The sequence below is a fragment of the Mustela nigripes genome, chromosome 12, assembly GCF_022355385.1.
Source record: "Mustela nigripes isolate SB6536 chromosome 12, MUSNIG.SB6536, whole genome shotgun sequence".
Taxonomy (NCBI): Eukaryota; Metazoa; Chordata; class Mammalia; order Carnivora; family Mustelidae; genus Mustela; species Mustela nigripes.
This window is the reverse complement of record NC_081568.1, coordinates 100,562,882-100,590,716: the sequence shown is the minus strand read 5'-3', so window position 1 is coordinate 100,590,716 and position 27,835 is coordinate 100,562,882. Positions and strand designations below refer to the sequence as shown.

Genomic DNA, 27,835 nt, shown 5'->3' with positions numbered 1-27,835 from the left:
TTACAGGTACTGTCCCATAACATTATTGGCACATTGTAGATATCTCAAAATAACACTAATTGCTACTAGATACTAATTTGTTGGTATAAACTAACACACATATATATTAGTATATCTTAAATTTTTAAAATTTTAAATTTTATGTATTTGGTTTCTTTTAGAATCATATGTATTTTGCTATATACTTTTGAAAACATTGTTCAGAGGATTCTGAAAATTGCATCAGATTTGCCCAAGAATGCTTGAACCCTTGCATTACCCAGGGCTGCACAGAACATTTTTGTGGCATTAGAATTTTGTCTTGAGTCTATTTATTGATGTCTTCAAGTAATTTAAGATGAAAGAATTAATATCTAAATTTCTGAAGTGAAGTGTGAAGTATTTCAGGCCCAGTGAAAAAAGGAAAATGCATTATATTATCCTTTCTCTGCTTCAGGCTCTCTTGGGTTATAAGGTTTTGCATGATCTGCCACCTTCTTAAACTTCATTTCTTGCCAGACTCCCTCCTCTCATGGTGTCATCTCCAGTCATGCTCTACTTTCAGGGTCTTATCTAGGCTTGCTCTTTCCTGCCACACATCTTTATATGTGCTTTTCTTGCTGTTCAGAATGTTCTTTCTTTCTTCCGTTGTTCATTCCATTTCATCCTTCTCTTGGTTCAGATACTAACTACTTCCTTGGAAACTTCCCTGGCATATCTGATTAGATTCCTTCGTTTATTATAGGCTTTCATAACATGCTGCACCTTTCTTGTTTATGGCTTGTTACACTTGAAGTTTACATTTCTTGTGTGCTGATTTGGTTGATGGGAGCTCCACAAAGTTAAGGACCTGTTCATTCTTAGCATTGTATCCTCAGTGCCTCAGATCATGCTTAGTAAATCATAGGTGCTCATAAATATTTCATTGGTTGGCTGGTTACATGGATAAATAAATGAATGAATGAAAGATTTAAATCATGGTTGTCCAATAGAAATATGTGAGTCACAAATATAAGTCACATATGTAATTGAAAATTTTCCAGTAGCCACATCAAAAAGAAAAATGAGATTATTTATTATATTTTATTTAACTTAATATATCCAAAATATTGTCATCCTAATACACAGTTGTAAGAAATTATTACTGGGGCACCTGGATAGCTCACTCAGGTGTCTGACTCTTGGTCTCAGCTCAGATCTTGATTTCAGGGTTGTAAGTTCAAGCCTTACCTTGGGCTCTGTGCTGGGCATGGAGCCTACTTTAAAAAAAGAAAAAAGAAATTACTATTAAGGTATTTTACAGAGGCCCCTGGGTGGCTCAGTGGGTTAAGCCTTTGCCTTCTGCTCAGGTCATGGTCTCAGGGTCCTGGGATCGAGTCCCGCATTGGGCTCTCTGCTCGGCAGGGAGCCTGCTTCCCCCTGTCTCTCTGCCTGCCTCTCGGCCTATTTGTGATCTCTGTCTGTCAAATAAATAAATAAAATCCTTAAAAAAAAAAAAAAAGATATTTTACATTCTTTGTTTTCTACGAAGTCTTCAAAATCCAGTGTGTATTCTACACTTATCGGTCATCTTAGTTCAAACTAGCCACACATGACAAATGACTACTACATTGGACAGCACAGGTTTAGATATCAAAGCATTTTGAAAATAAAGAAATTCAGAGCTGCCTGCATCATGTTCCAGCCTTTACCTCAGGGTAAATATTAAAAGCAGGGCTTTGTTTATTCAGTAATTCCCAAAATTGAGGTAAAAATAAGAGACAAAATACCCAAGAGGGTACATCAAGTTAATATGTTAAATGAAAAAAATTGAAACAGAATACTGAATATTTATAATTTGCCTTCCTATATATTTCCCTTAATATTTGCATGTTAGGTTTATAAACAGAAAAGGAAAACAAGTTCTTGAGAAAAATGTTACGCAATTGGGGACAGTGAGATTATGCAAACTAACCTTGTCTGGGAATCTTTTCTTAGGTTCTGCTCTCTTAAAGTAGGTAACATTTTTATTAAGTGGCTCTTGTTATTTCAGTGTACTTTATTGTTGGGTGAGTCTGGGAAGGTTTCTCTAGGAAAGTATTACTGTATTTTAATGAATCTGAGCACCAACTTTATTTATATATCACATTGCTTGTTCTAGTTTATACCATTTGTAAGACACATCCTTATTCAGAGATGTAAAATTTGTGTGCATAGTGGGGTGTTTTATAATGGGTGAAATGAGGTGTGTGGTAGAAATCTCAAAGAGGGTGCGCCTGGGTGGCTCATTTGATTAAGTGTCTGCCTTCGGCTTGGGTCATGGTTCTAGGGTCCTGGGATCAAGCCCCGCATCAGACTCCCTGCTCAGCGGGGAGCCTGCTTCTCTCTCTCCCTCTGCCTACAGCTCCACCTGCTTGTGCTCTCTATCTCTGTCAAATAAATAAATAAAATCTTAAAAAAAAAAAAAAAAGAAAGGAGGAAAGAAAAAAGGAAAATTAACATGGTAAGAGGTGACCTGGTAAGAAAGAGCAGCAGTTGTTAAGTTCCTCCGGGACTAGTTGAAATAACTCTAAGGGAGCCTATCTGGCTGGAGGCTTGTATGGTTTATAGAACAAGGGGAAAGTAGTAGGAAAAGTAGGCACAGAGGTGGTGCTCCTGGTTGAACAGACCCTTGTGGATCATTTTAAGGACTTTGAAGTTTTATGCTGAGTGATAAGGGAAATTATTGGAAGCTTGACCAGTGGAGTGATTTAATCCTAGTAACAGAATCACTTTTGACTGCTTTGTTAAGATTAGATTGTAGGAGGTAAGGATAGAAGCAGGGAGCCAAATTAGGTAGCCCCTTGGTGGCAGTGCTAATAATCCAGAGGAGAGAGAGCAGTAGTTTGTATCGGAGTGGTGTTGGTGGAGATTATGAGAAATGATTAGATTCTAGATTCATTTGGAATGTGTAGCTGACAAGGTTTGCGGATTTGCTGATGGATGCCTCATATGATGTGAGAAAAATGAAGGGTCAGATGATTTCAGGTCTAAGCAGTTGGTAGTTAACCATTTACAGAAATGTCAAAACCTACAAGAGAAGTTTGGTGAAGCAAATCAGATGACCACATTTGGATGTGTTGAGATTCCTCTTAATCATTCAGGAGAAGATAGAGAAGAGGCAATTAGGTAAAAGTTTGGAGGTTGGAGGAAGAGGCCTGGTTGAAATTATAAATTGTGTATATTTGTGCGCCCATGAATGTTCTTATGTCACATGGTATGTGTCTGTGTAACTTTATTTTTGATCCTCGAGTCATTGACTCTTTCTTCAGAATTCCTTTTCTTCTCCTGTGTGCTTAATCTTTTATTTTGATATTAGTGATTTTGTCACCTGTTTGATTGCATTTTCTCCCTTTAACAGTGGGATATAAAGAGAGATTAAGCAGCTGGCTTTCAGGGGACTCTTGCTCTTGTCTTTTTATAAATCATTTTTAACTTTTTATTTTGGAATAATTTTTAACAAAAAGTTTTTAAGCGTAATGTGAGAACTTCTGTGAACACCTAGATTCAACAATATTTTAACATTTCTTTTATCATTCTCTCTAGACACACATGCACACGTGCCTTACATTTTCCCATGTCATATGAGAGTAAGTTCCATATATCATACTTGTTTTACTCTTAATACTTAAGTATATAAATTCCAAGGGCAAAGAGACTCAGTAGGTATAACCATAATATAGCTGGCAAATTCAGGAAATTTCATATAGTAATACCTTTTTCTAATTTAGAGTCTATATTCCAGTTTCATCCAATGTTCCAACGGTGTCCTGTATAGTATATTTTTCCCCTTCAGTACAAAATTTCATCTAGAGCATGTATTGTGTTTAGTTGTCATGTCTCTTTAGTTTCTTTTAATCTAGAACAATTAGTCATTTAAGCTTTCTTTGTCTAGTGTAACATTGCTATTTTTGAAAACTACAGGCAAGCATTTTCTATAATGTCTTCATTTGTAGTTTGATGTTTCTTTTTGATTTGATTCAGGTTGTGCATCCTTGGCAGAATACACTAAAATGATGTGATGTCCTTCTCAGGATATCACATCAGAGACACAGCTGTCTCCGTACTTCTTTCCTTCCAACCCCTAGCTATCAGGGTTTTGTTTTGTTTTGTTTGTAATGTAAATGTTATAGTTAAGATTTGGAGGGTAGGAAGGAGAACAAGGGTTCTACAACTTAAAAGGAAGGTTGGAAGAAAACATTGCATTGAGTTTGGTGTGCTACTTGCCACTAAAAATCTTCCAACTAATTCTCCTTATTTTGATTCTATGCTGAAACTTTCAGATTATCGTATGATATTTCTGGGTGGATTTCTTTAAAGGAATGCATTTACCAGAAAATTGAAATGTCTGCTTACCAGAGCATTTATTCCTCCCTGTAAATTACAAGATATGTTCACTGGTACATGCTTCAATGTCTTGGGGTTGCTGACAGGATCTGGTTTCTACATTTGTATAGCACTGTTTTCCTAGACTGTGTGGACTTTTCCCAAGGTCACACCATCTATGTTAGATTCTGAATATAGCCAGTTAGCTTCCTTTAATGCCTCTGTCATCAGCCTGCACAAGTGATAATTATCACATATAGTCCACTTTGAACATTTTGTCGAATATCTTTTTATTTAAAATAAAACTTTTAATTTTGAAATAACTGTACTTTCACAAAAATTTGCAAAAATGGAGTGCAGTGGTTTTGTTCATCCTTCATCCAGTTTCTGTGCATGGTAAAATCTTACATAGCTGTAGTACAATTCAAAACCTGGAAGGTGATTTTGGGACAACCCACAGACCTTACTCACATTTTACCAGTTTTATATATATTAATTTGTGTGTGTGTACGTGTGCATGCATGTATGTGTAGTTTTATGCAATTTTATAACTTGTAACCACCATTACAATAAAATACAAAACTCATTCATCAGCACAAAGAACTCTCATTCTACCCCTTTATAGCCACTGCTAGCTCTCTTCTTTCCCTCCAGCCTACTATCTCATCCCTAACCCCTGCAACCACTAATCTTTTTATCATTTCTATAATTTTTTCATTTTGAAAATTTTATGTAAATGGAATCATTGAGTGTTATCTTTTGAGATCGGCTTTTTTCCTCAGCATGATTTCCTTAAGATCCCCTAAGCTATTGAGTATATTGATAATGTGTTCCTTTTTATTGGTCAGTAGTATATGTATCACAGTTTGTGTACCATTCACCAGTTGAAGAACATTTGGGTTGCCTCCATTGGGGTCTATTACATTAAAGCTGTTACGAACACTGGTGTGCGTGTTTTTGTATGGACGGTAGTTTTCTGAATTTCAGTCTCCACATTCAGTAAATAAATGTTTTTTCAGTGCAGGTCACTGTCCTAGGGCCTGAATTATACTGGTGTGCCAAACAGGGCTTCTGTTGTTCAGTCTTTGATCGCATGTGGTTGTATAGATACATACTAAAGTGCTCTTAAGGCAGTAGGCATGATTAGTATCACACTGTACATGTTTTTTTGTAACCTCTTTATTTTCTTCCACATATTAAGATGTCAAATTTCCAACCTTTGGAAATACTGTTTTTGAATGGATATCTAATACTCTGTTATGAAATGAACATTTGCTGTTTTGGGACTGCTTATTCCATCATCCGGAGGACCACTCATGGAACCAGAAACCACTGCACGTATTTTAGCAGAAAGTGTTCAGAACTCAAAGAACAAAAGAAAAACATTGTGGGAACTGCAGAGACAAGCTTTTACAAATCCTAGGGCTGGAGAGGCGCCTGGGTGGCTCAGTGGGTTAAAGTGTCTGCATTCAGCTCAGGTCATGATTCCAGGGTCCTGGGATCGAGCCCCGCTTCGGGCTCTCTGCTCAGTGGGGAGCCTGCTTCCCTTCCTCTCTCTCTGCCTGCCTCTCTGACTACTTGTGATCTCTGTCAAATAAATAAATAAAATCTTTAAAAAAAAAAAAAAGAAAACAAAAATTCTAGGGCTGGAGGAACGAAGGGATAAAGTTGGGGTTATGAGAACCTATAAGTTGGAGAGAGCCCTTCAGAGTTGGGAGTTGGATCTCTGAAGAGAATGGGTTGCCCACCGATGCTGGTAGCAGTATCACAGGAGCCTTTTGGGATTGAGGTTTAAACCTCTGAGTTGAAAGGATTGCCTCATTAGTGAGCACTTCACAAAGCTGAGGCTCAGACAGTTGGAGAGGGGTTCTCTCTCTTAAGATTCAGCTATCTCAGAAGCTTAGAGGAAATGCACTATGCAACTGAGTCTCAGATATCTAAAAAGAAAATTATACTTAGTATAGTTGGTACTAATATCTCAGTAGTTTGAAGGGAATGTTGTAGAGCTCTACTTCACCTATCTAATAAGTGGCCCTTCCACAGTTGATGCTGTACATCAGAGGTGGCGAGGTGAGTCTGGTTCAAGGAGTTCTGAAAGAGGCTAGGGACTGGAACTGATTGCCCCTGCCAGGATGAAGGACGTTTGCTGGAGAGATGTTGATGGAAACAGTAAGGGATCAAAAACACAAAGTTTTTTTTCTACCTTCCTCCTGACTTCCAGTCCCCTTCTAGCATGTTGTCCCTATTGACAGAACTAACAGAGGAGGCTAATATAGGAAAATGCAGTTTGTAGCATCCCACTCACAGTCACAATAGCATAAAATAGTATAAAAGCTTGGATTTAAGAGAGACAATGTGATAAGTGGCATGCTCATTATCAAATGAACTTTTGAAGAATTCCTTATTATGGGTCTGAGTAGAAGGTCTTCCAAATGAATCTGCAAAAGCCAAGTTCTCATTTTCTCCTCTCACCCCAACATCCCTCCAGCCCATTAACTCCATTTAATCAGTCTATGGGCATGTGAATTAGGCCTAGATAATCCGACTGCTGTTATGCTACTCTCCCCTACATCTAGTGCCCCTTGTCACCCCCAGCCTTACCTTGATTGTGAAACAGGATCATAAAAGCAGATAGGGAATTTTTCTCAAGATAATATTGGCAACTGCAGTGTCTAGTTTCTAGTAACAGCAGGTCCAGTAGTGTGGCTTCCAAGGTTCAGAAGAGGAAGAGGCTCTGTCCTTAAAATGACACTTGTGTAGTCTCAGAGTTCTCTTACTTAGTCTCCCCTGGCTCCTTTCCATTTTTTATCTCATTTATTTATATTTCTTAGCAATATGTGCTGCTGATACCTTCAACATAAACCCCAGTAAGCAAGAATCAGTTTCTCTTGTAATTTGAGTGCTGTTTGATGTATTTTATTCAGATCTGATAGTTTATTTAACTACTTGATTAACTAATTGAATTGGTTGAAAAAGAAATTTTAATATTTTGTGTTTATTTTTCTAAAAAAGATGTTTGGCTTCAATCATTTTAAATCTTTGACTTCCTTGATCTCTGGACAGGATATTTAATAATGAGTAGAATAAGGATGAAATTTCCATTGTGGTGGTACTGGGTGGCTAAAACTTTAACAGAAAAACCAAACAGGCATCTTTCTGACCGATAGAACATGAGAAGGGTTCTGATATAAGCTGATAGAAAATGAGGAGGGAATCCACAAAGGAAAAGCCAAAGAAGGGGAACTCAAAATTATGTAAAAACTCTACCCAAATCTCTGGTTGACTTCTGAACCATCTATGAGTGAGGCAGATGGAAAGTAGTCTGAAGTTTGATCCGAAATAACTGATGCTGTGGCAGAGATATGGGGGAGTGAAAACTCCTTTAAAGAACACCTGCCTTTTTTTTTTTTTTTAAAGCTGTAAGTACCAGAAGAAGGAATGCAAATAGTGAGGAGATAATCCAGAAAAAAGGAGCTAGAGAAAGGGAACCCCAGATTCTGAATATAAAACTCTGCCCAAGTTTGTACCTGACCCCCCCTCGTTTGTGTGTGTTGCAGGCCAGAGTGGAAGTAGTCTGAACTGAGGTCCTAGCTGCTGCGCGTTAAACACATGACAGAAGTAGCAGTTTGGGTCTGAACATGTTAATTGCCTGCTGAAATAAAAACAGTATTTTTCAGAACAATATAACAGAATCCAGAGTTCACAGCCTAACATTCACAATATTCAGGGTCACCTCAGAATTACTCAATATACAAAGAGCCAGGAAATAACAACCCATTCTCAGGAGAGAAGACATACAATAAAATGCGAAATTCAGGATGAACAAGATGTTAGAATTATCTGACAATGATTTTAAAGAAGCTTTTATAATTATGTGAAGTAAAAGAAAATAGTCTTGTAATGAATGAAAAGGTACGCCATTTCAGCAGAGAAAAAGAAAATATATAAAAAGAACCAGTGGGAATTTGAGAGCTGCAAAGAATGATACCTGAAATAAAACTTCATTCTCTGGAATTTATAGTAGATAAAGATGACAGAAAATAATCAGGATCTTGAATATAGATCAAAAGAAGTCATTCTTTTTTTTTTTTTTTAAGATTTTATTTATTATTTATTTGGCAGACGGAGACCACAAGGAGGCGGAGAGGCAGGCAGAGAGAGAGGAAGGGAAGCAGGCTTGCTGCTGAGCAGAGAGCCCTACGCAGGGCTTGATCCCAGGACCCTGGGATCACGACCCGAGCCAAAGGCAGAGGCCTCAACCCACTGAGCCACCCAGGTGCCCCCAAAGAAGTCATTCTTAAACCAGTTTTGTTTTGTTTTGTTATTTATTTACTTTTAAATTTTTGTTTATTTATTTGGCAGACAGAGATCACAAGTAGGCAGAGAGGCAGGCAGAGAGAGAAGTGGAAGCAGGCTTTCTGCCAAGCAGAGAGCCCGATGCTGGGCTCGATCCCAGGACCCTGGGATCACGACCTGAGCCAAAGGCAGAGGCTTTAACCCACTGAGCCACTCAGGCACCCTTGTTTTTGTTTTAAGTGAGCAGAATTAAATGAGTTTTTAGGAGTCTTGAGAGGAAAGAAAAGAATGTGAAAAAATTTTTTGAGGAAATTATAGTAAACTTTCAAAATTTGGTGAGGAATATAATTTTATAGATTCAAGAAGCTCAACAAACAACAGGACAAATAGAAACTTAACACATTGTCAAACTGCTGAAAACTTAAGATAAAAAAAAATCTTGAACACAGTTAGAGAAAAGGACACATAAATGGACAAATGGGGAGATTGAAACTTCCGTACACTTCTCAGGTCATGGAATGAAGAAAAAAATTACCATTCCAAAGTTCTGTATTCAGTGAAGATATTCTTCAAAAAAATGAAGTGAAATAAAAGATATTTTTAGATAAATGACAACTAAGAACCTGTGGGCAGACCTGTACTACAAGAAATACTAATGGAACTTTTTCAGGCTGAAGAGTAGTATCCCGAGAGGCAAACTGAGATCTTTAGGAACTAATGAAGAGTATCAAAAAAAGTTAGTATATATTGGTAATTATAGGTTTATTTTTTCTCTTTTAATACTTTTAAGGTACAGAATATTTGTATAAGCCAAGGTCTAAAAAACTGAAGTTGCTAATAGCCTCCTCCACCAAGAAAGCATGCCCACATGACTTCATTGGTGTGTTAATACATTCAAAGAAATAGTCCCAATATCATGCAAAATCTTTCCGACTCTTATTATGTTGCTAGCATAACTGAATCCTAAACCTAATAAAAGATATCAGAAGAAAATTACAGCTCTATGGTGGACATAAATACCATATTCCTTTACAAAATACTAGCAAATCAATAGTTTATAAAAAGGTTTATGTATCACTTCTCAGCTTTTTGGCTAAGATAATGTTAGTATCTGTTCTTATAGTTTTAATACCTGATACATTCTATATTCAAGTACAATATAGTAAATTGATTTTTGGAACAGAGAGATGGAAAAGGAGCTTTCTCCATATCCATTTCATGCATCAACCTTGTATTGTACTATCTCCAGGAATGGTGCACAGGTCCTCAGGACAAAAAAAAAAAAAGAAAGAAAAAGGATTAATATGTCATGACCAAATGGACTATATCTCAGGAATTCAAGGTTAATTTAATCTTTTAAATCAGTCATTGTAATTTGCCACTTTCACAAACTAAAGACAAAAATATATATAACAAATTTCAGTAGATGCAGAGCAAAAAAAAAAAAAAAAGCTTTTGACAAAATCGAGCATTTATTTAAATTGAAAAAAAATTGTAGGGAGCTAGAAGTAGAAAGGAAAATCAGTCTAATGGAGGGCCTCTATAAAAACACATATTTTAACCTTATACTTAATGATGAAATAGTCTATGCTTATCTCCTAAGATTAATGTCAGGACAAGGATGTCTGTCCTTACCACTTCAGCATTAACCTTGTTTTGAACATCCTAGTCATTTCAGTATGGCAAGAAAAAAAGATATAAAAAGGCCTAAAGATCCGAAAGGCAGAGGGAGAACTATTTGCAGATGGCATCAATGTTTTATAGATTCCTTAGGTGGATTATTTAAACAGCTGGTAAAACTACTAAGTGAATTTTGCACAATCATGGAATATAAGGTTAATATACAATTATGAGATGTATTATATCCTATAAGCTGTGAAATTTTAAAAAATTCCATGGTCAGTAACATAAAAAACACAGTACTTAGGAATCTGTCATTGTGCATTGTAGCTGTACAATAGAAACTAAATGAGATTGCAGAGGTAAAGAAGACATGAATAACTGAAGAAATGTTCATGGATTGAAAGGGTCTATATCATTAAGGGATCACACCGTCCCATATTAACCTATAGAAAACCTACAGAGTTAATATAACCTGGTACTAAATGTGTCTGGAAATATATATGTAAATGCAAAGCTACCTAGATTAGCCAAGGCAATTTTTTAAAGGGTAGTAAAGTTTGAGGATATAACAGTTCATGATTTCAAGACTATTAGGCAGCAATAACTTAGCATTTTTGGAGTAAGAATAGACATTCTTTTTTAAAGCTTTATTTTATGTAATCTCTATACCCATCGTGGGACTTGAATTTACAACCCTGCAGATCAAGAGTTGGATGCTCTACTGACCGAGCCAGCCAAGTGCCCCAAGAATAGACATTTAGATCGGTTGAACAGAATAGAGTCCAAAAGTAAGCCTAAACAAGGATGTGGAGTAATTGAATTTCAGTAGACTGCTATACAACTATTTTTGGCAATTCCTGAAATGTATACCTACTTTATGAGTTAGGCATTCCACTCCAAGGTCAGAAGTGAAAATATATATTCATATAAAGACACAAATTTTTACAACAAATATTTCTAAGATAAAAATTTGGAAAAAATTTTCACTGACAGGTGAATAAGCAAAATATGTTATTTTTATTGAATTCTACTCATCAATGAAAAGAATTACTGGTAAGACACAACAAAATGAATATATATATACACATATATACATATGTATATGTAGTTATATATATATATAGTTAGGCTGAGTAAAACTACTGAGGCACAAAATAGTACATACTGATTTCATATACATAAATTTATTTGAAAATGCAAACTAATAAGTAGCAAATGAAAGCAGATCTGTGGTTTCTGGAAGATGATGTTGGAGGGATGTTACATAGAGAGGATGAAGAATCTTTAGAAGGAGTCATGTAAATGAAAACCTTGATTGTGGCAGTGATTAAAATGGATAAAGTTTACTGTACATTAATGATAAAAGTTCATTAAAAATTTGGCTGAATCTGAATTTCTAAGTCTTCTTATATTCATTCTGTCCACTGAGTTTAACCTTTTAGATAGTCTTTTCATTCTACTCTTGCCTCCATCAGAGAAATCTCTTCTAAGCACACTGTCATACTTTTCTAATGTAGAGTTTTTGCATCTTCTCCGTAACTCTGCTTCTGTCTTCCTGGGAATCCCTTTGCTGCTGCTTTTCCTGGATCTCAAATGCTTCTTAATGCTCTTGGTTACTCTCTTATTTTGGTGATAGTTATCTACCAGATTTGAAAGGTATTTTTATTTATCTTCATGGTTTAGAGCTATCATACTGATTAAGTGCCCTGGGTGTAAAGTCCTGAAATACCATTACTATAAGCCTTTTATCTTGGACGACTTTATTTTCTCATAGAAGTTTCTTCATCCAGGTGGAAGGGGAGAGAAGGAACAAGTGTGGGGGCTGGCTTTCTGGGAGTCAAGTAGGGGAAAGAAATGAATATCAATACTTCCTTATATGAATACTTCCATATCCAGTTTGGTTTTTTTTTCTTTCCCCACACCCACTATGGTGTAGGATTGTCCCTACTTATTAAACCTGCCTGATACCATCTCTCTGAGAGGTAAGGGTAGGGCCTCTAATATTGCACAGTGGTATAGTGGTAGGTGAGTAGTCACCAGTGCTTGGGATTACTGAGGTTTAACTGCATCTTTTAATGACTCTTGATCGATTCTCTTTTCAGCTATACCGTTGCCTTTACATTTATGGCCACCTGATGCCTCTAGTTCCCTTGTTTTTCTTTTTCCATTATTGCATACAGATTGGCTTAATTTCTTTTTCTTGTAGATGTTTACTTTTCAGCTTTCTCCAGCCTGCTAACTCAGTTACCACATTCCACTTTTAAAATCTTATCAAGAGGTGCCTGGGTAGCTGTTGGTTAAGCGTCTGACCTCAACTCAGGTTATGATCTCATGGTTCTAGGATGGAGCCCAGCGTTGGTTCCCAGCTCAGTGGGAGTTTGCTTGTCTCTCTCCCCCTCTCTCTGCCCTTCCTCCCACTTGTGTGTATGCATTCTCTCTCTCAAATAAGTAAATACAATCATAAATAAATAAATAATGTCATAAATCTTTATTTTTCTTTGTGGATTTATCCCTTTTTTTCCTATAAAGTTATTTTGATACATACTGGAGATTTTGGACTGAATGTTTGTGTCCTCCCAAAATTCATATGTTGAAGCTTTAATTTCTCATTGTGATAGCCTTTGGGAGGTAATTGTATTTAGATAAGATCATGAGAGTGAAGCCCACATGATGAAATTGGCACCATTCTGAAGGGATGAAGAGATCAGAGAGCTCTCTCTCTTTTATAGGAGGACACAGCTGGAAGGCAGCCATCTGCAAACCAGGAAGAGGGCCCTTACGAACACCCCACCATGCTGACACAGTGATCTGGACTTGTAGTCTCTAGAACTGTGAGAACAGTTCACACATGTTGTGAGCTTGGTTGTCTAGACTTCAGTATTTTCTGAAACACATCCTCTTAAGTCTGTCATTTTCTTTGCCCTGTAGACTTAGCTTGCCTCGCTTTTACACATTTTGGGAACTCAAGGCTTCTGTGTTTACAGACTCTCTCTCACCTGACGGTGCGTTCCTCCTTATGCCACCAACCTGTCAGATTGTTGATGGTAGAACTGGCTACCTTCTTTTGTACATTTTTTCTGTCAACCACCATCTCTGTGTATAGGTATCGAGATAACTGTGTATAACAGTAATGGGTGACATTCAATTGAAGTTTTCAGATCCGTTAATTCCAGCTTTCTAGACTATCATTTTATTCTATTTCTGTGCAACTCTACCAAAAGCTTGACATTTTCCACATTTCTAAACTTTGAAATAGGGAGAAGAGATCATAATTGGTATACTTGGTAGATACAGAAATTTGGCAAATTGTACATACTGATTTTAGATTTTATTCATTCACACATAGCCAGAGGAAGCCTAGTGGTGCATTTCTGCTTTCAGGAATATTTTATTTTATTTTATTTAAAGATTTTATTTATTTATTTGACAGAGAGCACAAGCAGCAGGAGAAGCAGGCTTCCTGCAGAGCAGGGGAAGCCTGATATGGGTCTTGATCCCAGGACTCCAGGATCATGACCTGAGCCAAAGAAGGTGGCTTAACCAACTGAGCCACCCAGGTGCCCTTCAGGAATATTTTAAATGTAGCACTGTAATCACTGGAACATTGTGAGGAGGTTTTGAAGATGTCAAACAGGATGAAGTATTTGCTGGAAAAACTAGTAAATTTTGAACTAACATATATTTTATTTTCTAAAGCTTTAATGAGGTTACTGAACAATAACACAAACTATAAAATATTTTTAGAAATGGTAGCTAGAAATATAATGAGAATGATTATGAAGTGAAAGTTTAAAAACTTCTGGGCTACTTAGAACAGTAGACTGGTCAGTTAAATTATTTACTTGGTTCTTCAGATATTGTATGTTCTATGCTTCCTTCAAGGAACTTTCAAGTAACTGAATCCCATTCTTAAGACTTGACTATTTGGCATTTCATTAAATTTGTAGTCATTATTGTATACATGAGTTTTTAAATGTTATCTGTTACGTGTTTCTGTGTTCATAATTACTGAAGCAGAGTATGTGTTCTTGTTTTCTCCTTTTTCTTCTTTCTGTTATATTCTACCTCCACCATAGTCTGAACTATGATGTTGAGTGCACTCTGATTCAGAAAATGCCTAACTTACATCTTTTAGCCAGTCAGAGCCATGGTTTGTTGTTATCATCTTAAAAGAGAAACTATTTTGTAATGGAAAAAACATTGTGGAGTTACAATGTTTTTGCTAAACAGATAAGGAGATAAAAGATTGATGCTTTTAAAAGGAGGAAAGAATACAGAATAAATCTTGGAAATGCAATATGTAGATTCAATTCATCAAATAAGTTTATTACTACATTGGCCAGAGAGGACTTTCTCCTCTCTAAGAATAAGATTATTTATAGGAGAAGAAATTGAATGACTTTCTGTACTCTGTCAGGTAGAAGAGGTGGTATATGTGATGTGATCCTGTCATACTTGAATTCATTTACTGAACAAAAATCAAGGATAGAAAATATTATTTTTATATATTCTTACAAAGAATGTAAAAGACTGAACCAAATAATTGATATTTTCACTAGATGTTTACTTTTTGATGTAGGCAGTTTCTTCTAGCTAACATAGATCTGAGGTAATGTATATTTTATTTTTGCTTTTCATAAGAAGCCCTGCTGGCTGTTATTATCAAAGACATTGAAAGAAGTTAATTTGAGATACTTTGAAGGAAATGTCAACATTATTTTATGATACAATATAAAAATATTTTATCACATTTAATTAACTACAACTGTTCATGATGAGAATATACTTTTGAATAATGGAGGCAGGGAAAAAGTAGTAAATGCCTTCCCTAAAACTTATTTTTGTGGGGGTTTTTGTGCTTATGGGCACTTTCCTACTAGTTAAGCTAACTCTAAGCATTTGATAAAAATATTAGAGCTATTTTTGAAATATATTTATGTATCAGCTCGTTTGTAGGAATAGTTGAATGAAACTTAGTATTTGGTAACTATGCTCTTGTTGTGCTCTTTATCTGAGACATCTTCAAAAAAGTTATTTGAGTAGAAAAATAAAAATAACAGGAGTCTCCCACCAGCCAGAATGGATATGTTTATCTTTTTGCTCTTGGGGATAACACTTCCAAGAATATAACTAGCTTTGCTTTTGATTTTCTACTTTTTTCTCCACAGCCCCATGATTTTGATGAATGTCGATTTGATATTAGTGTAAATGATAGCGTTTGGTATCTTCGTGCTCAGGATCCGGATCACAGACAACAGTGGATAGATGCCATCGAACAGCACAAGGTATGGGCTCCAGTGTTTACCTGTTCATGGAGGATTAGGCCAGAGACTGATAGTAACTCCTGTAAAAAGTTTTGAGATGTAACGTGTTATTAAAAAGTTGAACAGGGGCGCCTGGGTGGCTCAGTGGGTTAAGCCGCTGCCTTTGGCTCAGGTCATGATCTCAGGGTCCTGGGATCGAGTCCCGCATCGGGCTCTCTGCTCAGCAGGGAGCCTGCTTCCTCCTCTCTCTCTCTGCCTACTTGTGATCTCTCTCTGTCAAATAAATAAATAAAATCTTTAAAAAAAAAAAAAAAAAAAGTTGAACATTATTTGGGTGGTAAAGATTAAAGCAGTATAGACACAAGTTTTTGAAATGAGTTTTTCCTAATATTTGAGTTGTTCTAAAGAAATTTGCTATGACAAATATTTTTAATTGTTTTTTTTAAAGATCTAATTGGCTTTATTAAACAATTCATGAGTTGGGCAGCACTCCATCTAGCAAGTTGAGAGGTATACCAACAAATGTCCTTCATTGTTAATTAAAACAAATATACCTTTTTATGAGACTGACGCGCTGCCCACTGCGCTAAGAAGGCGACAACAAATATACCTTTTTAAAATAAAAATATATCTTGATTTTTATACTTAGGATATGCTTCATAGTGAATGCCTTTTGTATTATCTGGATAAAAGGTCCTTGAGATAATACTAAATGTATAACTAATATTTAGAAGCTTCAGTGTTAATTTTTATAGTGATCTATAGCCATTTGGATAATTTCATAGTATAAACGTTTGTAAATCATTTAATTTGTTTCAAATAGGAAGCTGTTTAGTAGTAAACCTTTAGAAAGTATTTCTTACATCAAATGTGTAAGCCACATTCTTGTTATTTAAAGCATGAATAAGGGGCATCAGAGTGGCTCAGTCAGTTAAGCATCTGTCTTCTCATGTTATGATCTCAATTTGAGGTTATGGGATAGAGCCCTATGTGGGGTCCCTCCCTGCTCAGCCCAGAGTCCGCTTCTCCCTTTCCCTCTGCTCCACCCCCATGCTCGCTCTCTCTCTCTTTCTCCCTCTCCCCACCTCTCTCTCAAATGAATAAAATGTTTAACAAAAAAAAGTAAGTGCTATGTAGACTAAAGAAACGTTTGATATCAAATCTGCTTATTAGCTATTTTAATTTATTATGAAAAAACAAGAAGGGATGTAAATTCATGATGCCATTCCTGAGTGTGACTTAAAAGAACTTTGTACTGGGCTGCCTGGGTGGCTCAGTGGGTTAAGCCTCTGCCTTCAACTCAGGTCATGATCTCAGGGTTTTGGGATCAAGTCCCACATCGGGCTCTCTGCTAGGCAGGGAGCCTGCTTCCTCCTTTCTCTCTCTCTCTCTCTCTACCTCTCTGCCTACTTGTGATCTGTCAAATAAATAAAATCTTAAAAAAAAAAAAAAAAGAACTTTGTACTTACTCATTCATGTACTTGTCTGTACTTGTTTGTTTGGGTTTCACAAAGTTGTAGTTGAAATACCTGTTTTGGTCATTTAACAGGTGCAAAAACATGTACCCACACAACACGCACACACTAAAACAAGAAAAACCTGTCTGGTTTGAGGTATTATAGACAAGTTCTTTTTGATAGTGATCATGCATTAGCTTTTATTTCTTGATTATTGATAATGAATTTTTCCTGGCATCAAGAATACTTGCCGTGATGCCCATTTTTTTCCCCCTCTGTTTTAGCTTAAGTATTATACTGATTTAATTTTTTTTTTTTTTTTTTTTTTTTTTTTATGTTTGGGCACCTGGCTGGCTTGGTCACAAGAACGTGTGACTCTTGATTGCAAGGTTGTGAGTTCAAGCCCCATGTTGGGTGTAGAGATTACTTAAAAAAATAAAATTTTAAAATTTTGTGAACACTATTTTGATTTTATTACTTCAGAAAAGGGTCTAAAAGTGGAAAAAATGAGAAACAGTTTTATTTAAAAGAGATGAGCTAGAATTCCAGAATCTGAATGCTCTGAATCTAGGCTGCCCTGGATTCAGACACTACATCCTCTGCTATGCACCATATACAACTTTGGGTTTTGTGATAATTTACCTCTTCTTAGTGTATATAAGGTATACAGGAGGTAATAGATATACTTACCAGAGTGGCTGATACATTTTCTCATTTATGATAGTAGAAAAAGAAAGGGCTTTGGAGTGACAACTGAATTTACTGAATTATACCTGTTATTTTTGGATGAAGAATTCTGCATTCAGTGAGAGTTACAAAATGTGCACATAAGGAGATGGTATTGTGTACTTAATGAAGCCCAGTCCTCTTACTAATAATTAAAGTTTTTATTAAATAGAGCTAATTTTTGTATTTTTAACTTAGGGCTTAAAGGCTTAATCAGCTGATATAGATTACAGGGCTGGTTTTTTTCTGTTTTAATCAAGCATATTTTATTTTGCTTATTTTTCTTAGTAAAGCCAAACAAGTATTCTCTGCAAGTTCCCATTTTGTATTTTTTCCTTGAGTGGAGAATAATGCATAAAGCTATATTTCTTCCATATCATTGATTTCTTTGCATCTTTGAACAACAGATAGATACAATTTTGGGGTCTCAGGCATCTGGATGGCTTAGTCATTTAAGCAGCTCACTTTTGGTTTTGGTTCAGGTCATGATCTCAGAGTCCTGGGATCAAGCCTTACTTGGTGGGGAGTGTGCTTGTGAATTTTCTCTTTCTCTCTTACTCTCCTCTCTTCCCCCATGCACATGCGCACTCCCTCCATCTCTCTCAGATTAATAAATAAATCTTTAAAAAATAATAATAGGGCGCCTGGGTGGCTCAGTGGGTTAAAAAGCTTCTGCCTTCAGCTCAGGTCATGATCTCAGGGTCCTGGGATGGAGCTCCGCATTGCTCACTTCCCCCTTCTCTCTCTGCCCGCCTCTCTGCCTACTTGTGATCTCTATCAAATAAATAAAATCTTTAAAAAATAATAGTAATAATCTTTGGGTCCAGAGCAGTGTGACTTAACCTGAGAGAAGAGTTTGGGTGAATTTAAGTTCTTAGAAAAAGATTAAAAAATAAAAAGATTCAGCAGCAGGATTTCAGATACATTATATGGACTTTTCATTTCTGATTTCTAAGAATAGTTGATTCATAGACAGTGAAGGAGATATCATGTTAATTGTTATTATTAACAGTTATTTAATTGTACTATAAGTTAAGTGATATGTGCCAACTAAGCAACATATCAGTGAAAATTTAAATTGAATATGAATTCCAAAAATAAATTGTTTGATTTGCTGAACTAATTTTTAGGAGGGAGAAAATTCAAATGTGATCACCACATGTATTGAACAAATTTTTTTCCCCCATAGACCAGGAACAGGAAGGTAGTGAGGAAATGTTTCCTAATTCATTCTTCAGTATCACTAAAGAATATTGAATGTAGAACCTAAATTTAGTAATTTTTTACTATTTATGCATGCATTGTTATATTGATAATTCATAATAAATAGCATATAGTTAAAGCGTGATGATGATGATAGCAACAACAGTAAGAGCTCCTGCTTACTGAGGATCATCCAAATACTGCTTACTGCATTATATATTTCATGTGTTTATTTTCTCCCTACTCTCCTAAGAGGTGAGGGAAGTGCTATTTTATATACAGGAAACGAGGTTTAGATTAAGTAACTTGCCTGAGACTCTACTACCTTTTAGTTCATGGTTTCTTTGGATTCAATTTTATGTTAATTCTGCTTTCTATCAGTTCCACTAGTGAACTGAGTATTTGGAGGGGCGACTTGGTGGTTCATTCAGTTAAGCATCCAACTTTTTTCTTTTTTTTTTTTTTTTTAAGATTTTATTTATTTATTTGACAGAGACCACAAGTAGGCAGAGAGGCAGAGAGAGAGGGGGAAGCAGGCTCCCTGCTGAGCAGAGAGCCTGATGCAGGGCTCGATCCCAGGACCCTGAGATCATGACCTGAGCCAAAGGCAGAGGCTTAACCCACTAAGCCACCCAGCTGCCCCAGCATCCAACTTTCTATTTCAGCTCAGGTCTTGGTCTTAGGGTCAAAAGTTCAGGCCCTGCTTTGGGCTCTGTGCTGGGTGTGGAGCCTACTAAGGAAGAAAAAAAAAAAAAAGACAAGTGAATATTTGGAAAAAATTCCCATAAGCTTACCTCCTATAGATTAGATTGTATCATTTGAGTTCTCCCATTATGTGTGCAAGACAACTAGGAACTCATCTTTCTGCCCTTGGGCTGTCAAAAAGAGCATTATATTATTTTGACTAGCATTTGGTGGATTCTGAGGTCTAATAACTATGGGAATGAATCTTGGCACTACTGCTTATGCTACTTAATAGCTGTGTGACCTTGTTAAGTTACTTGGAGGAAAGATGACAGTATGCTGTTTGTGTGCCTTCCTCCTCATACCACCCTCACCACCCTCACAAAAACAGAACAAAAACAAAACAAGCAAAATAACTCTGTCATGATAAACCAAAATTGTTGTACTACAAAGTTGATGAGTTCCCTTTCTTCCAGCTCATAGAGTTCTATTTACAGTTACTTCCTCATTATACCCGCTGCCATTACTATGACACAAAACACTTGGAACAGAGGGCCTTTTTCTCTTCTGATGTCATCAGATGGGACTGCATTCCTTTTCTTGCTCTTAAGCCTTTGTTAGGGCTTCCCTGACAGGTTTTGGTTTTTTTAATTATCTGGAAGAAGTTGGAGGTTTCTGTTCTTTCCTTCCCATGTGGCCCTTTTACTCATTCTAATAACTGTGTATATTAATCTGTTTAACACCCCCACACACTCACATACACCAAAAGTTCTATATTATAGGACTTCTTTAACGATAGTAATATTGTAGTGGTAATAGCTAACATTTTTGAGAATTAATGTATGTCAGATAATGGGGATAAACATACTTTATCTCTTCTTACTCTCATAGTCTTATAAGGTTAACATTATCCTATTTTTATAGATGAAGAAATTGAGACACAGGTTAAGTAATTTGTCCAAGGTCAATTTGCTAATTAATTAGTAAAGGAGCCAGCATTTAGACCCAGGTCTTTCTGACCTGAGAACCCGAGCTTTTGGCCAACAAGTCCTTCTGCCATCCTATAAGTATGTATTTATGTGAAATATATTTTGTTGACTTAAACTGTCAGACTTCTTGAATCACAATATTCCCATGGTTTTTGTATGTGTTCGTATCTCTAGTGTTTATTTTAGACCATGAGCTCCTTAAAGATTTAGATACACAACTTTGTAGGAATCAGCAAAGCATTAGACTCATTGATTTTCTAGTTGAAATAATTTATAGTATTTTGTAAAGCAGATTTTATGGGGGAAATTTATGATTTATGAAGTTTTTGTTTTTCTTTTAATCTTCATGTATGGTGTAAAAATGATTTTTGACAGAAATACAGTAGGTTCTGTATTCTCTGTCTGGTGCTGTTTTTTCTCCTTGGTATTCATTCCAAGAATAACTTGCTCACTAGAAGAAAAATTTTAAAAAGATGATTCTTTGATTTAAATGTTGTCATTATATTCGAAGTTGCATAATTAGTTGTGACAGTAGACAGTGACCCTTGTGAAAGAAAGATATTCCTGAGGTCATTCTTAAATTCAAAGATTCTATTTCGATACTGAGGGGCATATGTATACCAGATCAGTAATTTTATTTTGAAATAGTGTGGTTGTTTTATTGTGTGGAGTGCATTCGTATTCTGCATATCTCCTTAAGATTTGAGACACTACTAAGTAAATGATTTTTTTTTTTAAAGATTTTTTTTTTAATTTATTTATTTGACAGAGACAGATCACAAGCAGGCAGAGAGAGAGGAGGAAGCAGGCTCCCTGCTGAGCAGAGAGCCCGATGCGGGGCTCCATCCCAGGACCCTGGGATCATGACCTGAGCCGAAGGCAGCGGCTTAACCCACTGAGCCACCCAGGCGCCCCAGTAAATGATTTTTATTTTATTTTATTTTATTTTTAGAGAGAGAGAGTGAGAGCAAGCAAGAGAGCTAGCAGGGGGAAGGACAGAGGGAGAGAGCAACAGAAAATCTCAGGAGACTCCCCGCCCAGTGGACTCTATCCCATGAACCTGAGATCATGACCTGAGGCGAAATCAAGAGTTGGACCCTTAACCAACTGAACCACCTAGGCACCCCTAAATAAGTGATATTTAAAGACAAGGTCTTTGTTGCTGTTTTTTTAAATCTCTGACCATCTCTCATGTTGTCTTGAGATCAAATGAGATGGTGTTTGTGAAAATTACTTGAAAACTAAAAGCTATATGAATGTAAAGATTAAGATGTTTTTATTTGGGTTAAACATATTTTTCTTCTAGATGTGTCTGTGTGTTATCAAAAGACCTCTGTGAACATTTTTTGCATGATTAGCTTTTCAAAGAAGTGTGATTATTTAAAAGAATCATAGGATTATTCCTGCCATGTGATTTTGACTAAGCATAGTTTCTTTTTACCATGAAAGAAATATACTCCCCCACCTCTCAAAAAACCTAGCAGGAGGACTGTTGTAGTACTGGCAGATGTAAGAATCATGTTGAAAAAGTTACATGCTCTTTGGCTCTGACAGTTTGTTTGTGGCAATCATGACATTCCTTTATTTCTATAAGGGAGAACCTTAGTAGATCTGAAATTTTGGTGATCATGGGTCATGCAGACTTTCCCTACATTTTGGACATTATCCAAGACATGAGGAATCATAGGAAGATACACAGTAAGGGAGGAAGAATCCAAATGATAATTATTGTAAGTGTTTATTTTCTGTAATGGGAATCTGCAGGCAGGTGTTTTATCATTTAATGTTTATAGATTTATCAGTATCCCTTTGTGAAGGCCCACTAATTCATATCTGAAGCTCTGTTGAATACTTTCAGAAGAAAGGTTTATTCTCAGCCTGAGAAGTATAGGGATTTCTGAGGAAATGAGATGCAAAACAACTTTTGAGATGAAGTTACATATTTGCCTGAAATGAGATGGAGTATGAAAAAACTTTCTTACCAAAATATTCTCAGGGTTGAGCCACCTAAATGATGCCCAAGACTCACTTCAAAGACCTCTTAAAAACTGTGTTGTTCTTTGACATAATGAAATAATTTTTCTCATGCTATCTCTGAGACAACCTGATCTTGGTGCTTTTTCTCTATTTTTAAGAGCAGTTTCTGCTTATTTGACACTTTAATTTCTTTGTCTTAAATTTGACATAAGCTTATTAGGAAACTATTTTAAAATAGCTATATGGCAGAATATACTTGTTAGTTCTTAGCACTTCTTAAATATCTAGGTCATATAAAGTCATATCTCTGTCATATTTAATCAACTGTAATAACTGGAAAATGTCCTTAACAGATACTAGAGATTCTTTCTGTATTTGTCTGCTTTATAAATGATTATCATAAAACTTGACTTTGTATTTTGAGTCTGGTTTACTTGGCAAAGACTTAAGAATCAAATATAACTTTTTAACCACATTTTTACTTTTGTTTTTATTTATGTAAGTGATCTCTACCTCCAAAATGGGGCTTGAACTCAAGAGCCCGAGATCAAGAGCCACACACTCCTCTGACTGAGCCAGCCAGACACCCTAGTGTATTATTCTTTGTATAACTAATTTCATGTGATTTGTGGATTACATCAGTTTTCCATTTACCTATTTGCACCATATCATGGTGACAGAGGGAAGAAGATGGAATCAAATTTTATTTTTCCTTTACATTAATGAGTTTTCGTTTTTGAGAGAAGTACAAGTCTAGCAGCTGCCAGAGCAGTCAAGGATCTGTCATTTTTCTCATGTAAGTTGTAGAAAAACCAAGTAGTTGGGAACACAACTGGACTACATTAACTAGCAAAAAACTTCCTTATGTTTCTGGATGTTTCTCCCATTAAGGTTAAGAATTTGGTCACTTCCTACCAGTACGAGTTAGTTGCTAAATTGCTTATACTGGTAATCTGTACATGGTTAGTAAATTTTCTTTTAACACCTTAATATAGATCCTACACACTGTCAGCCAGCACTTTCGAGGTTTGAGGTGATACCAAGGAAAATAAAATACCAACTTTCTTTAATATTCATAGGGTTCTGGAATAAAAATAATTTAACTTTGTCAGTTTTTGTTACCTGGATTTTTGAAAGCTGACTTTGCCTGAGCTGACATCTGCATTTTGTACTTCCGTATGATGCCTAAATACTCAATAAAGTATATCCTATACTTTATACTTTTCCATATGATAAAGCATATCATATAGAAAAGAGGGAATGTCATTAATTTATATCAGCCATGTTTTTTTTTTTTTTTTTTTTTTTTTTAATCTGTGGAAGGTCTTTATCTTTTACCAAGATAGTAAAAGAGGAATCCAAGGATTTTACCTCAGGGAGAAAAAGATATTTAGGTAGCTGATCATATTAACTTTGTAGCCAGTTGGGATATAGCTTAACAACATTTTATGTCAGAAAGATAGGGACTGGGGCGCCTGTGTGGCTCAGTGGATTTAGCCTCTGCCTTTGGCCCTGGTCATGATCCTCAGGGTCCTGGGATGAAGCCCCACACTGGGCGCTCTGCTCAGCGAGGAGCTTACTTCCCCCCTCTCTCTCTGCCTGCCTCTCTGCCTACTTATGATCTCTCTCTCTGTCAAATAAAATCTTTAAAAAAAAAAAAAGAAAGAAAGAAAGACAGGGACATTTCTACAAATCAGTAAGAAAAGTTTACACAGCTCAAATTAAAACAAAAATAGCCAAGGACTTGAACTGGCACTTCATAAAACAGGATATTCAAATGGATAATAAACATATAAAAAGGTACTCTGTGCTGTTAGTCATCAGGAAAACACAAATTTAAACCACAGGAGGTACCACCTTCTACCAGGCAGTATAACTTTAAGAAATAAAAAGAAAAAAAAGGACTTAATATGATGTGTTGATGAGGATGTGGAGCAACAGGTGTAAAGTGGTACAAACACTTTGGGAAACACTTTTGCAGTATCTACTAACACTGAACATAATTGTCCAGATCAGATGAATATTGAAAATTCCAAAATATTACACAAGTATTGATTGTTGTCATAGGTCCATTTATTTTAATTAAGGTTTTTAGGTTACAGGGAATACAAGCCAACCCATGTTGATCTTGAGAAATGGGAATATTGCCATGAACCAGGAAAAATTATAATGCACTACTTGCAAAGAAAACTGGATCTGTATACTTAACTCCAAGTGGTCTTATTAACAAAATTCATTTACTCTCCTATCACCTGCCTCCCCCACCTACAATTAGTGTAGCTTAGTTTCATTTTGTTCTTTTCTCTCTTTCATAGTTCCATTTATCAGTAACTTTTGCTCTCCCATCCTACTCTTGGTTTCTTTTTTCTTGGTTTGTCATGACTTTTTCCTGTTTGGCTTCTTTTCAGCTTTAGCTCCTACTGCTAACTGCTCGAATCTCTTGGCATTTCTCAAAGTGAATGTCTTAAGAAAATTTGATTGCCTGTTCACTCCAGGTTACTATGAATTGGCCACTCTTGGTCCATTTATAATAAATTACGTATTTACTTGTGCTTAAAAGGTAAGGTGGGATCGGCAGTTATACAAATAATAATGTTCTGAAAATGTATAATTTTGTATAGCATTTACCAAATTTGCAAGTATTTATAATACCATATATTTGCTGACTTGGGAAACAAAGGCAAAAGAAAAAAATTAAATGTCCTTACTGCCTACAGCCCATTGACAAGTCCTTGAAAAGGCAGAGTGACATTTCTCTAGGAACTCAGCTGCCTCAATGTTAGTACTTTGCTAAGGGCAAAAAGATAATCTTATCTTAACATTATCCTAATCCCCCAGGATCCTATAAATCTCCTTTAATGTACAGAAATTACATTGGAAACTACCTTTATCTCTTACCCCCCAAGATACATGTTGGCAGTCCTCCTCCAAGCATATGCTCCACTGTTATACTTCTGAAGGGCCTCATGACTAAGGTTTTACTAGGCAGTGATAAATGACCTTTTCCTGACAATAGCCAGCCCCCCCCCCCCCCCCCCCCCGCAGCGTTCTGGAAACTTTGTTTCCAGAATCCCTTGGAGGCTTTTGTCTTCTGTAACCCCCTCCCAGCTTGAAGGTACATAGTCAGTCACACATGACAACCTCAGTTCAGCTCTTGCTGCCCACCAGGTTCTGTCTCTGTGCTATAATAAAACTGCCTTTCTGCACTACAGACATCTCAAGAATTCTCTCTTGGCCTTCAGGTCCAAACTCCATTTTCTTTTCCTTTTTTTTTTTTAAAGATTTTATTTATTTATCAGAGAGAGGGGCGGGGAGAGAGCAAGCACAGGCAGACAGAATGGCAGGCAGAGGCAGAGGGAGAAGCAGGCTCCCTGCTGAGCAAGGAGCCTGATGTGGGACTCGATCCCAGGACACTGGGATCATGACCTGAGCCGAAGGCAGCCGCTTAACCAACTGAGCCACCCAGGCGTCCCCCAAACTCCATTTTCTACGTCACTTGCCACTAACAATTTAGATGAATATTACTAGATTTTCAGCTTATTTTTCTATCCTTTATTAGTCTATACTTAGCTTACAAAATATTTCTTTAGATAGGAAAGATTTTTAAAAGGTAGTTAGTCTAGAGTTCAATAGCTGTCATATCATTACTGTAGAAAATATTAAAATGAGGCTTTATGCTACAAAAGTCATTTTTTTTTACTGTGTTTGTATTTGAATTTTTATTTAATCAGGAGGAAATATTTCTGACAGTTACCAAGACAGATGGGATTCTTTTTTTTTCTGTTTGATGTACAAAAGTAGTGGTGGGTGGCATAGCTTACACATTTGACATCAGTGAAAACTATTCTCTAATTTTACTTACTGAGTTTATTGGACATTATCTGGGAGAAAATGTTTTTTAAAAAAAAATCAAAGAACACAAAACTGCTCTTTTCATCAAATCTTTTTAACTCGTAGCTTTAACAAAGATTTTGCTCACATGGTCTTATTGTCTGGTAAATATTCTGGGTTGATTTGGAATTGAAGGATGAAAGAAAACTTTGGGTTAGAAACAGTAAGAATAGGTAGCAAAATAAGTGAATATCCTACAGGTTAAAATGTTATCCTAGTTGAAAACAATTCTTGCCATTTTTCATTCACAGAAAGCCTATGACCTTGACAGATGAGCTAAGATTGTCTATACGAGTTCTGTCACTGTTCATTTCCTAGACACTTTTTCTTTTCAGAAATATTCCTTTGATCTGTAGAGGGATAGAGGTGTAATTAGGTATTGTCATCATTTAATTCCCTTTCTTTATTTTCCCATTGCTTTTCTTTAGTTCTGGTCACTGAGTGACTTGTTTGGATAAATTCTCCAGCTTTCTAACTAAAATCCTTTCTCGTATAGCCAGAGTAATCCTTTAAAAATAGATATCTGATTCTTTATTTCTGGTTTTAAATCTCGTTTGGCTTCCTATTTCCCATAGGATCAAGTCCATATTTTGCTTATAAGGTACTTTAGAGGGAGAAATAGTATTACACTAAACTCCTGTCATATTCATTTACAATCCATTATTTAAAATGTGTAACATCAGGATTGCTGTAATGGGAGTCTTTTGTTCTAACATATGTCTGTTGTAAGGAGATGTTACGTATTTTGAAATAGTGGAACTTAAAAGAAATAGACAAGGAAATAAGAAGTGTGCCTCATAGTGAAGAAATCTTTAATACTTTGTAATATTTATATTATAAGTGCTTGATAAATGTTAAATACTGTATTCCCCTTCAACCCTAATATAGGCAGGATATTCCTTTATATTACTACTCTAGAAACACTTTGTAGGGGAAAATAAAATTTAAAAAATCTAATAGCAAATCTAACAAAGTATCACTACTACTCTTTTAACTTACTTTATGGTTTGCCCCCCAAAAAACAAGCCAATGCCTATTTTCTTTCAGAAGAAAGCTCTGTAGGCATGGGATTAAAAAGTCATAATTCTGTTCTTTTTATCTAATTGCAAAGAAGGGACAGTGGCAAAACTTACTATTTATTTGTTATTGTTAAAATTTACTATTTTAGTTACTGTTGCTTTTTGAATACCCTCAAATGTTCCAGAAATTGAAAAAACAGGTTTTACAATGTTTAAGAAGTATTTGCAGGTTTGATGAAATGTAAGATTATAATTAGCCAAGGAAACAGAACCATAAATTCTTCTCCACAAAGATCCTAAAAGAAATATAGGCACATAAAACAGTGGTCAGCAGGGGCGCCTATGTGGCCCAGTGGGTTAAAGCCTTTGACTTAGGCTCAGAT

The 27,835-nt window shown here is 36.1% G+C and overlaps 1 protein-coding gene and 1 non-coding gene across 3 annotated transcripts in view; both read left to right on the top strand.

Moving 5' to 3' along the window:
- Positions 1-27,835, top strand: part of CERT1 (ceramide transporter 1) — a 108,594-nt gene that overhangs the window by 19,395 nt on the left and 61,364 nt on the right. For both annotated transcript variants that reach the window (XM_059418091.1, XM_059418090.1), the window contains exon 3: positions 15,411-15,527. In XM_059418091.1, coding sequence (XP_059274074.1) covers positions 15,411-15,527 — 117 coding nt within the window. The remainder of the gene's footprint in view (positions 1-15,410; positions 15,528-27,835) is intronic.
- LOC132028880 (U2 spliceosomal RNA) lies at positions 9,693-9,884 on the top strand. Its single transcript, XR_009407576.1, has one exon. It is a non-coding gene; the product is annotated as a U2 spliceosomal RNA (small nuclear RNA).